We start from the raw sequence: 14,103 nt of genomic DNA, 5'->3' as shown, positions 1-14,103 counted from the left end.
TGTAAAAATATGGTGTCATATTGTGATGGTTTTAGAAAATGTGGTACCATATTGCATTGGCTGCAAAAAACATGGCACCACATTGTGTTGGTTGTAAAAATATGGTGCCATATTTAATTGGTTGTAAAAAAAATATGGTGCCATGTTTTGTTGGTTGTAAAAATATGGTGCCATATTGCATTGGTTGTAAAAATATGGTGCCAAATTGCATTGGTTGTAAAAATATGGTGCCATATTGCATTGGTTTTAAAAATATGGTGCCATATTGCATTGGTTGTAAAAATATGGTGCTATGTTGCATTAGTTGTACAAATATGGTGCCATATTGCATTGGTTGTAAAATATGGTGCCATATTGCATTGGTTGTAAAAATATGGTGCCATATTGCATTGGTTGTAAAAAAAATGGTGCCATATTGAATTCGTTGTAAAAATATGATGCCATGTTGAAATGGTTGTAAAAATATGGTGCCATATTGCGTTGATGAAATGAAGATAAATAATCACAACTGTACGAATAAAAATATGTTTAGATTTATTATTTCCTGATTATTACATCACGATTGTGAAAATTAATAAAATTCATCACTAATAATTCTCATTTGAAATGTGACATACATGTCAAATTAATCACTTGTTACCAAGGCATCACTGATGCAACTCCTACAGTGAAATAGGTTTTCCAGATTACAAATTAATTCTCTTGTATACATTATCAGTAAAACAAAACATTTGAATGAATCAATCAATGTTTTGGTTTCGGGGTTGGGTGGGGTGACCCAATCAAAAAATTCATGAATAAGCCCCCCTTTCTTCTAACATGGCTCATCCCTGAGTCAAGTGTTGAATCGTTGGAACTTGTCTACATAGTCCACAAATACAAAAAACATTATGCGTAATACCAGGTTTTCTGTTCATATGAAAAAACATTTTGAAGTTTCTATACCCATCCTATCCTATGGCAATTTCAACATTGGAATCATGTCAGGAACAATGCTGTATAAAACAGTTCAGTTCAAACAGGCATGTTGTATGACTGATTATCATCAACATAAAAGGGCTACATTTTTTAATTTTTTTTAAGTATTAATTGTTCAGCCCACATGCCCCATGTGAAACCAATGAAAACACACTTAATAAGCCATTTATATTTGTTATAATTGCCTGCACATATATGGAAATTAAGTTTTTTTCCAACTAAAATGAATTTCCAAGTTATTTTGGTGTTGTTTACATGTATACATCCAAACATTTACCCTGATGTGTGTGTGTACTTAGTAATAGCGTAGTCAAATAACTTAAAAAATTGCAAAAAACAGCCTAATTGTATATTAAAAAATAAATATCTATACAAAAAGAGAATAAGACGGCTGTATAAACTATTAAAAAAGTAGTAACCTTTCACCAAGCTGCGTTGCGTTGCGTTGCGTTGCGTTGCGTTGCGTTGCGTTTTGGCCACAAATTCCTACAATTTAAGATGAGGTGTACCAGATACTGTAACTGGATATGGTTATCAGTAGTGCACATTTCAATTTGGGGAGAAGGTTGGGTTAAGGGGTCAGGGAATCAGCACCCAATTTACTTATCATGTCTTCGCCAGAACAGTATGACCATCACACAAATCAAATTTCAAAATGATATGGTGTTGAATTTATATTTGAAGAGGAATAGAGTAGAAGTTTTGACCACCTTGTAATATATGCAAATGAGCATGCAAATCACACATTGTTTCTACCAGAATTATATAACAATCCCACATACCAAATTTCAAATTTAAGAGTGCCGAATTTCTTTAGTTATGACTCTGTATGTTTAAATCTATGAACAGACGAACACTGGTAACCACTATAATAACTGATTTACCTAAAATAACTTGACAATTCCTTAAATCCTCAAATTGCATTCTGAGGAAATCAGTGAATATGAGGATGCACAAGGCAATTGGAGCGCACACAAGGTTTAAAAATGCTTTTCGCTAAATTGCTCACTATGTGAAAATGTTGTAAAAAAAAATCTAGTACAACCATGAGGGTAATACAGAAATATATTCATTAATAAATCTAGCCACTAGCTAAATAGTAAATAGGTAGTAGGAGCCCTGTTAATGCAAACTAAGATTTTATGGAATTCCTTCTTTAAGTGATTAGTTTCCAGATTACAAAATTACAATTTTTTCATTAAAGACTGGAATTCATAATAGTCCATTACAACAGTATTTAGCAAAACTATTCTTCAAGTGGTTAGTGTCCAGATTACAAAATTACAATTTTTTCACTAAAAACTGGAATTCATAATGGTCCATTACAACAGTATTTAGCAAAACTATTCTTCAAGTGGTTAGTGTCCAGATTACAAAATTACAATTTTTTCACTAAAAACTGGAATTCATAATGGTCCATTACAACAGTATTTAGCAAAACTATTCTTCAAGTGGTTAGTGTCCAGATTACAAAATTACAAATTTTTCACTAAAAACTGGAATTCATAATAGTCCATTACAACAGTATTTAGCAAAACCATTAAGCATGAAATGTACAGTATACATTATAAAAACTTTTCAAATCTGCTAGAGCTTGAAAATTTGGTATAAAGTCATTTTCAAGGGAAATCCACTGCAGTGAAACCTAATGCAGATGAAATCGTTTTTGGGCACTATATAAGAATCGATTAGTTCAATTTAGTAAGTTTTAAATCACTTCATTTTCTAATAATTCCCACAACAGACTAGGACGTAATGGCGGCGACACAACCACTACCATGCGGTGATTTAGCTGCAACATCCAAATCTTCTTCTGCAAGTTTCCATACTAGCCACTTCAGTCCACTGATCCTTCACCACATTGTACACTTCCACCGTGTTAAGATAGTCCATACCATCGTAGCCACCCAGGGCATATAAACGATTACCCACAGCTGCCACGCCCACACCGTTTCTGGGCCGATTCATTGGACATGCTAAGCTCCAGGTGTCTGATGTCGGGTCATACACTTCAACACTTGCAAGGCTGCAATAAAAACAGTCATGTGTGCATCAATAGAGGGAATGTAAAAGGGACACTAGCATCATAGCATGTCATGAGGGTAAAGCAAAAGAAGACTCAATGTGAGTACGAACCACTACACACAACTTGCAGACATATTGCAACATAACGATGAGTGAGAAGTACGTCAGGTTTGTATCACATGATTTCAGTGAGTTCTTCCTCACATACCACCATCAATGGTTATCAAAGTTGCATGCCCTTATCTTTATCTACCCTTGATATTATTTACATGTACAACAGTGGCATGTCAAATAGTTCTTTAGTCAACTTCTGTCACAAAATAAAGCAGACATAATTTTTTTTCATATTTTTTCCTAACTTTTGATCAAGACATGTAGCCAATAGGAAATTATGTTTACTTGGTGAAAAATGATCAAAAATATCATTGAAAAATATTTAAAAATATGCAAAATGTTAAAATATGGTGTTTTAAAATCTTGTGTTGTATGGCAATAAACATGCTAATTAGTCTATATAGTGTTAAGAAAACATACCATAATGCTCGTTCACAGCCACCCGCTACGTATATCTTGTTGTTCAACACCGCTGCCCCAAGCATGGATCTACACGTCAACATAGGTGATACACTACTCCACTCTTTGCTCTGAAATGGAAAAATACGATGATCAGCTGAGACGGATTGAGAGCTGAATGCTAACAACACAAATTTGAACACTGATCCCTTTATACCAGCGTTTCAAATACACACATCACTCTTTGAACGTTTCGTTAACCGCAATACGTGAACAAAAAATTGATTTTATCACAATCAAACATTGGAATAGCGTTGACAATGTGTGGTGGTCTTCATTGTTCTCTGTTTTATATAAAGTTCACACATAGTTTTTGAATTGCCAAATAATATAATATCGCAGTTTATTCAATCAAATAATACATACATGTACATATTTTATTTTATTTATTTATTAACACTTACTCACTCCCCGGAGAGAGTGGCAATGGTTACAGATATTAGTAAAAGTATACAATGTTAATACACTAATAAGGAATAAAAAAAAAAAAAAAATAAATAAATAAACAAGCAGCCTATCGGCTGAGATAGCTCCGCTGTTAGCAATGCACATTTCAATTAAAGAACTGAAGACATCATTAGAAAATGAACAATATGAATAGTATCAAAGCAATTGGACTTACAGTTTTTAACAAGAAGTCGAAAATATCACTTTTTACCAAAAATTACAAAAATATTCACCAAAATAAATTAATTAGAGAATTGAAGATATCATCACAAAATGAACAAATCTGAGAGAGGTCCACATGTAGTACCTATATATGTAATATCAAAGCAATCGGACTTACAGTTTTCAACAAGAAGTCGAAAATATCACTTTTTACCAACAATGACAAAAATATTCACCAAAATTAGAGAACTGAAGATATCATCACAAAATGAACAAATCTGAGAAAGGTCTACATGTAGTATCTATATATGTAATATCAAAGCAATTGAACTATTGTTTTTTAACAAGAAGTCAAAAATATCACTTTTTACCAAAAATTACAAAAATATTCACCAAAATTAGAGAATTGAAGATATCATCACAAAATGAACAAATCTGAGAGAGGTCCACATGTAGTACCTATATATGTAATATCAAAGCAATCGAACTTGCGGTTTTTAACAAGAAGTCGAAAATATCACTTTTTACCAAAAATGACAAAAATATTCACCAAAATTAGAGAATTGAAGATATCGAAATGAACAAATCTGAGGTCCACATATAGTACCTATATATGTAGTATCAAAGCAATACATCAGCCGCTGTATCAAACAGAACACTGCGTCTATTTCTGTATTTGGGACACTCCACCATAAAATGAAATTCATTTTAAATGGTATCTTGGTTACACATGTCACAAACCCTGTTACTAAGTGGAGTACAATTGTGTCTTCCAGTCTCAATCTTGAGGGCTTGGTCACTCAGACGGAACTTAGCCAGACTCAAATCAATGTTTTTGATATTGATGAGATATGATTCCATACTGATATTGAATTTAAATGTTCTGTAAGTTCTGAGTTTGTTTTTTCCCTCAGACTTTTCACGAATATCACTATGAATTTCTTCTTTCCAATGGGATGTAAATTTATGCGTGAGGTTGGACTTAATGACATTTATGTCTGTTGAAGTTAATTGAGTATTGAAAGTAGATTCTCAGTATGAAGGTTTTCTAGTGGTTGACAAAAGCAACATCTTGGTCTGTCCGAGTTTGGTCAGAATGCTCTTCGAATGACAAACACAGAACTATGTGAAACATAGAATGAAACAAGCAATGCAAAATGTACCCCATGCAATATGCAACATGTCTTTATGTATAACCATTTGAATGACAGATATTTTTCTCGCCCAAAGTTCATTGCAAATATTTTCACATTTTGTAAAATTGTCACTATTACCGTATATAATCAAATTTCATCATCATTTTGGACCATAAAGACAGTATCAGATGTTGTTTTTACTTTTTGATCAAAAGGTTTGTTTTTAAATAAACATTTCATGCAGACTGTACAAAATGGTTTGTATAGTACACGTGTCATGTTTACGACTTGGTTGCAACACGATCAAATTCTCTCGCTTCAAAGTGACAGTCTGTACAAATGACTGATGTGTGACTTCATGTCTGTACTGATAGATGTGTGTCTTGACATGCAGTATTATATATTTATTTATATATGATTCAGGTCGAGACAAAAACTATAAATTAGACAGATAACTTTCTATTCCTGTACAAAATATGTTTTTTCATGATAATACACATTCACATACTGACTAAAAATAATATACAACATTATAACAAACAATAGAAAAGTTTAAAGACCAAACCTACCACAGGGTTGTATTTTTCCACCGTGATGAGGTCATTAGCGCCATCATAACCACCAATGACATAAATATGGTTGCCTAGGGATACCACACCTGCCATACTGCGTGGTGTATTCATATCTGAATAATAATAATAATAAATAATAAAAGGAATCAATGTGTTATGTTGTCAATGATTTTTAAGACAATTTTGCAAATAAATCTGATGGTTTAGGTGAGGTCATATACAACGATGATAACTGTACTGAACTGCCAATTCCAGTATGCGATCTAAGCTAATTTGTCAATATGAAATTCATCTCAAAAACCACCTTGTATTTGATTACAAAATTCACAAGATAACGACCATCGACAGAATATGTAAATCAAAAAGGCATGTGACCTCAGTTATACTATCTTAGCGTTTTGTTTCATTTTGCCGGTATAGCTTTCTAATTTTAGGTGTATCATAGTTTTTACTGTAGACCACTTGGCGAGATTGCATAAACACTCATACTCATGTTTTTACTTTGCGTTAATAAGGCTTACAGAGGACACTGCTGTATTATTGAAGACGCATGTTCAAGTGAATATATCAATAATATAATATAACTTTCTCCCACAAAATGCACGTTCTAATTTTCTCTTACTCTTCTAACAGAGATAATAGTGAATAAATTTTAAAATCACTAACCCGGTAGTAGTGTCCATTCATTTACGCTTGGATTATAACTCTCTGCTGTTTGCACGCTGGTCATCCCATCGTAACCGCCGAACGCATATAGATGATTCTGAAAGGTCACGACCGCTACACTACTACGGTGGGCAAGGAGTGGGGCAACCATTCTCCAACAGTCAGTCTGTGGATCAAAACACTCAACACAGTTGAGCGCATTCAAGCCATCGGAACCGCCAACAGCATAGAGTACATTTTGTAGTGTGGCTAAACCGACACCACGGCGAATGCTTCTCATAGGGGTGACCGAGGTCCAGCGGTCAATCAGAGGGTTGTACCTCTCAACGCTGCTTATAGTGCACCGTCCTGGAGCTGTTTCACCACCTGGATAAAAACAAAATTCTGATTGGTTACAGCGGGGTAGTCGTCACTTGCGCATGCGTCAGATGGTCATAGCGTGCCATTGTTTACAAACAAGCGTCTACCCATGAATCTTTGCGTTTTTAGCGTGTGTTGTTATTGTCGATTGCAACTCAATTCCTGCGCATGTGCAGGTGACGACCCTCCCGCTTTAAACACCGTGGTGGATTCAGTTATCTACGTTCAGTGGAACAATCATAACAGATGCAATAGCCACAATTACATAAACAACACACTAGCATTGTCCAATGTAATCAGCAGTCACAAAGCTTTAGGAATTTCATGCAAATTTTTGATGTCTCGTCCTAAGGACCCCAGTGAAATCTTCACTGTGACTCTCTGACTTAAGGATCCTACTTGCCAAAAGATCACCTTTTTTATGGTTGTTTTATATAGAATGCTACCGGTACGTGTGCAGTTTTGACATGTGTATATATTAGTGGATAGCAGTGACCATATTTCATGTCAAAATATTTTTATAATTAATTGTTTTAGAATTAGTCAACAGTTTGTGAACTTTTTTGGTTTACAGTAAATCGGTTTTTGATGAAAACCGTAAAATAATGTATATAAAATGCCATTTTATTGATGGTTTCCATAAACCACTATAAAAACACCTTTTTCTTGTTAAAAAATTCAATATTTTCAGTTTTTCAATACTTCTCGACATCACAAACATACTTTGTAAGACAATATATACGGTATCTCTTTTTTCACCATATGTCACAGTCTGATTAAAATAAGATTCTAGTTTGGGCTTTTTTTTTTTTTTTTTGTTAAAATAATATCATTCATATTTTTTTCATATATTCTATTATTTTTTTTTAAAATTTGTTTGCTGGTATTTTTTTTAAGTTTTGGCTTTCGCTGTTGTCCAATGTTTGTACCAATTTTAAACAAAATTGGAATATAAGAAATGCTTGATTTTGATGAATTTTTAACATTGAAATGGCTGCCATTCGGCCATTTTGTATTGGATTGTCTAATGAATACATGTGTGACACATGATGCATGGTATATATTATAGTTTGCACATGATCCATCACGGCATGTCAGAGAAACAAATCTACACAGCATTTGTTAAAACAAAATGGCCGCCAGTCGACCATTATAAAAAACAAAATGATGCGCATCATGGTCCCGTAATGTTAAGTTCGAATAATATTCGTCTTCACACGACTGAGAACTGAATCCGGAATGGCAGAAATGCTTGATTTTGATAAATTTTACTACAAAATGGTCACCATTCGGCCATCTTGAATGGGAATGTGAAACAATGAACATGAATATACGTCCCAAGATGCATAATGTATGTAAGAAGTTTGCACACAGAAACAAACAGATGCACATAGGTCAAAACACATGATAATTCTCGTTTTCAGACTTCATGAGAACAGAAACTACCGGTAATATAGACTAATGAATTTGAGACTGTGGACTGCTATTCCAGTCTCTTGGAATGTGTGAAACAAACAGCGTGTTCTAGCATGTTTGAATACATCTGGTAGTGAATTGTACATGGTACATATAATTGTCAAAGATATCAAAGCATGTGAATAGAAATTTATCCACAATATCTTCTATTATTAGTTAACTTTTACTCCATGAAAGAATGGCAGAAACTTCTGGTCAATATTTAATCAATTCTTTTCTGCAGTTCAATTGACCATGTATTTGTATACAGCTGTTGCCCTGGATAAATGCATTATTAATGCATAATAAAAACATTTCTGTTAACAAAAATCAATAAATAATCAATATTAGTGATCAGAACACTTTTTAACAATTTGAAAGGTTTTGACAGTTGTCTCTAATTAGTTACAGAAACAAGTTAATATTAAATGATCCATAAGTATGTCCTCATATTAAATATTTTCAATAAATTAGTTTACTTGCATTCAAGTAAGAGCAAAAAATTAATCAATTTTTGTTTCAAAAGTGTTTAAATCATACAAGATCATCGTCAATATTTTTATTGAGTCTTTCTGAAAAACAGCATCACCCTTACACCACCAGTTCCCACTTCTCATCACAAATTCAAAAATGGTCCGCATTTTCCTTCAGAAGATTGAGAGTAAAAACTAAAAATTTACTAAAATTTTGTCTGTAGGCTCCAAAATTAGGGTTCATCATGTGATCACTGACATCATGTCACCTAGGAATGGTGTAAAGCAGTCACATTTGTGAAAGGAACATGTGAAACCATTTTTATTTTTGCTGGTACCTAAATTAGAGTCAAATTTAATTTGTTGGTCCATGTGACCAGCGTTTCTATAACGAGCTGTTATCACTGTAAATGGCGATAAATAATGTTCGGTTTATGTTCCTATAATAATAAATTTCTTGTTTAATAAAAAAGTATCTTGTCTATGGTTGCTGTCTCAATCACAGTCGATATAGCTTTGCAACAAAAACCATTCACTTAGGGACGACGTCAAAAGATCGATGTCGGATAAAAAACTTATTTGCTTTAGTTTGGGGTGGGGGGGTTTTGACCTCAAAAAGTTTCCATCCTACAAAAACGATTTTATTTTTTAATTAAGTCAAAAAAATCTTGGAGTATTTGTAGTTCGTTTTTTTTCTATCCAATCATGGACAAAAATAACAAAATGAAGAAAACCCCATCCAATACGAGAAAATGGTTTGGTCCGAGTGTAAAGTCTTTTTACACCCACCCGACAACCAACTGATATGCCATACTACTGTCCGATTATCAATTTGTATTTAATGGAGAATGTAGTCTGACGCCATGGTCAATATTTATCAATTAAGTTTTAGTGGGGGGTAGGGGGGGTTTTGGGAAAAACTAAAGGAATTAAGTTTTTTATCCTACATTGAACTTTTGATGTTGTCCCTTACGATGAAACAAAGTTGAATTTTACTGGCATTTTATAACAAACCAACATTTTTGTTTTTTAGTATTATAACATACTGTAGAATACTTTATTTTCGCTTGGAATTTATTTTCGCTATTTTCGCTGAAGGGATGATTCCGTGAAAATAAAATCCAGCGAATATACTTTTTTTCCTATATTTCACATTAAACTCATCAAAAATCAGTGAAAATAAATTCCATACAAAATGCCCAAAAAGCCTTTTCAGCGAAAATTAATTCCAGCAAAAATAAAGTATTCCACAGTAGTTGAATCTAGCCATCTGATTGGCTAAAGAAATGTCTTATATCTGGCACTAGAAGACCTGTGATCCTGCCCAAAACTGAATGAACTGTCTTTAATATCTAACTGAATCTAGATCACACGACTGAGATCACTGTTTGATGTGGTTGTGGGTATGTGATCTAATGATCAAAACAGGGAAACCTTACGCTCTGTTATTATCTCTCGTCAAATATGCTTATTTTATCCAGAGAGGTGTTATATCTGCTAGCAAATACCCGCCCGTCTCAATTACAACCTCTAAATAATCAACGTGTATATGTTCTCCAAAATAAGAGTTATTCAAGAGTGAAACTGACGAGTGACGCAAATCAGTACCTACCTGCAGCATAAATATATTTGGCTTGACAGAATGAATCACGTGGTAAAGACCTCACATTCAGTTCACCTTGCAGCTGTGGATGAAATGAAGACGCAAGAAAACGCTTTGCTTCATTGTAATATTTCATGCATATTTTACTACCAGTAACTAAGTTGTCATCGGCAACCTTAGTCGTCAGAAATTCCCACGTGACAAGCGGGAGACGAACATGCTCTAGAATAGTCGGCAATTCCTCAAGTCTGCTCTCATGTTCGTGTTTGATCCACAATACAACAGCGCTATATACTTCTTCTTCGCTTTTCACGTTCAACGTGTCCCGGTGAATCAAACCAATCAAGTCATCGCAGGAAAGTTGCAGGAATTCTTCGTTTTGGGCTACTTTGGAGAAATGCTGTTGAGTGTATGTATCGGCAGCTGTCTGCAAATCAAAGCATCCATGTAGTTCAGCAAACTTACGTATGCCGAGACAGTTTGAGGGGTCAAGCTGCGACTCTAGAAATTCACAGCATGCAGTTTGCACAGTTTGAAGCTGAAGAAGGCTACTTGCTTTGAGTAATGCTTGTACATTGTCTTCACTTACGTGTACATCAGCCGTGTATGCGAAGTTGATGATGGCCTCGACAGCATTCGGTTCCAAATCCTGCAAAACTATAACCGTCTCTCCCTTTTCTCGCACCTCGCTTGTGAACATTGCATTAAAATATGGACTGCATGCAGCCAATACAATGCGATGTGCAGGGAAACATTTACCCTTCACTGAAAGTGTAACGTCACATAATTCGGCACGTTCCCGCAGACCATGCATGAAAGACAACATACTGACGGCATGCCGCTGCAGTTGGAGCACTCTGTACTGATCCATATCAGTGCTGCTCACAACTTCATCTTGCACGGTTGTCCGTTTGGTTTCATTTCCGGAACCACCGGCATCTGGGAACATCTCACCTCCACCAGCTTGGTTTGGGTCGTCCATGGCGATAAGCAATTGAACCTTGATTTTCACAATTTGGTTATATAGTTCATTCCATCATCAACACTCTGGAAGCAATAATAAGAATAAATGAACGAACAAACAATTAAATGAATTGATGGGAGGCAATTCTAACAAGAAAATATAAAATTATGTATTGAAATGTTACATAGTACAATAAACACAGATAATGGGCGTCAGAAAAACCTAGATGAAGCACAGCTACAGTCTATGATTTGAAGACTTTAGGTCTCCTCAGACTGCACTCTGTGGTACATATCTTGGTTTTCTCATTACAAATATTTGCTTTTGATATACACCAAACCTTGAAATAGTGAAATAAAACAAACACAAAACTCAGTCCTCAGTGTCCTTTTGTATGTCATATTTTTTCATGCCAAAATTTTGCTGAAAAATGTTGCCTGTTTTTATAGATTTTCCTATATTTTTTTTAATAATTTTGGTTAAATAGATATAAGAGTCTAGATCTGAAAAAATAATGCAGGTTTATTTGTTGAATGATGTAAATTGTTCACTTTTTTGGTCAAAGAATATTTGTGTGAAGCCATAATATTCGACATGAATTTAAAAACACAAATGGAAACAAAACCAATTCCATTCACACGAGTTGTATTATATATCATAAATTTGGTCCAGTAAGCCATTCTATGTGATTACAAGCTCACAAAATTCAGACCTTGACGACAGTTGTTGCTTGGCTAATCCAGCAAATACCTTGTAATTTAGTTGGTGCACAAACAGATAAGCATGACTATAATTAAATTCTGTAAATCATGTTAATTTGTAACTTATCATGGATTTCACAGTAGGTGATAATCGTAAAACTTAACAGTCGTAAATAAATCACTTGGAGACCTTTAAGACGGAGAGTGACAGTGACTTTAATCACGAAATTTCTTCATAGTAAAATATTCCAGTGGCCAAATGTATACATTTAAAGTATACTAAAATAACCATGTATCTACTCTCCAATGTTGATAAAATCTACCAGATATGTACATAATAGATAACAACTTTTCACATGTAAAAATAAGCGACAAGGAAATCTAGATTGATCAGTGTTCTGGCAATTTCCCAGCATGCACCTATGACAATATATATCTGCTGAAAACTTGGTATCCTCGGGGACGGAGCTACGTCACAAGACGCTTCATGTTGCTACGACGCACACCACTGTACATGCATTTCTATGTGCTCTGTGCGCGCTGCTGTGGAACGCCGGTCGAGCCGGTGAAAATTCGAGCAAACAACACAAACTCAACTTTGAAGTAATCCCGAACAACCAAATTCATATATGTTACACACGTAGGGCTAATCGTGTTACACTGTTCAGAGGAGTCTCAACAACCATCCCAAAGTACCGTTTTCTGTGAGTTTTGGGCCTTTGTTTTCACCGCCGTGGGATTGCCAGGCGGTGAAAATGCCGGGATGTTCGCCCTCGAGGATAGTGAGAAAATAATTTTTGATGTAAACTGACCGTCGTATCTTTCTGAACGATCACAATAGTTTAAGAAAATGATGAACAAACAAACCATGTCTTACGTTTATTAGTATCTTATCTGCTTTTGTTTTTGAAAAAACATAAAAAAATAAAAAAAAAATAAAAAAAATAAAATTAGAATTGTAATTTTTTTGCAGGATTCAATTTTTTTAAGAAATGACAATAAACTGAAAGATACACTTTTTTTTTAAGTTCAACTACAACAAGATGTTAAACCACGGTTAATAGGCGTACGATCTAGTGTCAAGTTTATACAGGGTCATTGCAAGTTCAGCAGCTCTGATTTACCCTCAGTTATGGAGGTACTAGTAGTACTGGTGTACTCGCAACTCTAGGCAGAGTACATGCCGAGTCCTTGGCCGTACCGAAAACCTATCAAAAGGGCCATCGGAGCATCACCAACTCGAGCAATCGTGCGACGCCGATACCAATGGGCGCGGCATGCACCGTGGCCATACTATCACAGGTACCTTCACCACGCCAAATGCCCGCACAAAAATCCACACGCTCCAACACAGTCTATAGTTAGAATAACATAATGGTACGTCGAGAGTTGCTAAAAGGGAATACAAGCAGTTTAACAAAAAATAGTCACAGTTTCTCTAGAACTTATTACAGGAGAGTATCCATTTACCTGAATGCTGGATTTGGTGTACTGTACTCCTCATCCCGCCCATTCGTCGCTGATGATGATCATTTCAAAAACAAGACACAGTACAACTTATGACAAATACAAGACATGCTGGCGTCTGACTTCCTGGATTCACCTACGGTAGTATACTACAAGAACATTTAGGGTGTACAGGGAAACTACAGAATAGGAAAGCGAAAGTAAAGCGTGTGCAAAATGAGTGTCAGCTGTGAATCGCGCCACCATCGTCAGGTCACCGTTTTTTCTTTATTCAACTGCGAGGGCGCTCGTTGATAAAATCAGTCATGTTTATGCTTCACAAAACTAATTTCAGTAACTTGTCAGTTCATAGTGATTTTTTTATATTGTCTTGTAGTTTTCAGTGACCTTACTAATTTACTAGTACTTTCCAAAGTCAGTGTTGTACCAATACATAAATGAAATATAGTTCACTGGTACATTATATATATTTATGGTACACTGGGTATACGATAAATCTTACTTTTAAAAAAACAAAACAT

At 34.9% G+C, this 14,103-nt stretch overlaps 1 protein-coding gene across 1 annotated transcript; it reads right to left on the bottom strand.

Annotated features, from left to right (window-relative positions):
• Positions 1 to 517: 517 nt before the first annotated feature.
• LOC100378095 (kelch-like protein 12) lies at positions 518 to 13,813 on the bottom strand. Its single transcript, XM_006824234.2, has 6 exons — positions 13,586 to 13,813; positions 10,460 to 11,497; positions 6,560 to 6,925; positions 5,891 to 6,006; positions 3,538 to 3,647; positions 518 to 3,004 (listed from the first exon to the last, which is right to left on the bottom strand). The coding sequence occupies exons 2-6, from the start codon at positions 11,430 to 11,432 to the stop codon at positions 2,767 to 2,769; spliced, it is 1,803 nt and encodes a 600-aa protein (XP_006824297.1). The 5' UTR covers positions 11,433 to 11,497; positions 13,586 to 13,813; the 3' UTR covers positions 518 to 2,766.
• Between the last annotated feature and the right edge of the window lie 290 nt (positions 13,814 to 14,103).

This window comes from Saccoglossus kowalevskii, chromosome 7 (assembly GCF_978046115.1).
Source record: "Saccoglossus kowalevskii chromosome 7, keSacKowa6.1, whole genome shotgun sequence".
NCBI lineage: Eukaryota > Metazoa > Hemichordata > Enteropneusta > Harrimaniidae > Saccoglossus > Saccoglossus kowalevskii.
This window is presented reverse-complemented; position numbering and strand designations above follow the sequence as displayed.

What these genes read in the sequence shown, in the direction of transcription:
- LOC100378095 (XM_006824234.2), bottom strand. Translation starts at nt 11,432, where the DNA reads ATGGACGACCCAAACCAAGCTGGTGGAGGTGAGATGTTCCCAGATGCC. An exon ending in CAAATATATTTATGCTGCAG is followed by an intron (nt 6,926 to 10,459) that starts GTAGGTACTGAT and finishes GTTTTTATCCAG; the next exon opens with GTGGTGAAACAGCTCCAGGA. An exon ending in TGGAAAAATACAACCCTGTG is followed by an intron (nt 3,648 to 5,890) that starts GTAGGTTTGGTC and finishes TTTCCATTTCAG; the next exon opens with AGCAAAGAGTGGAGTAGTGT.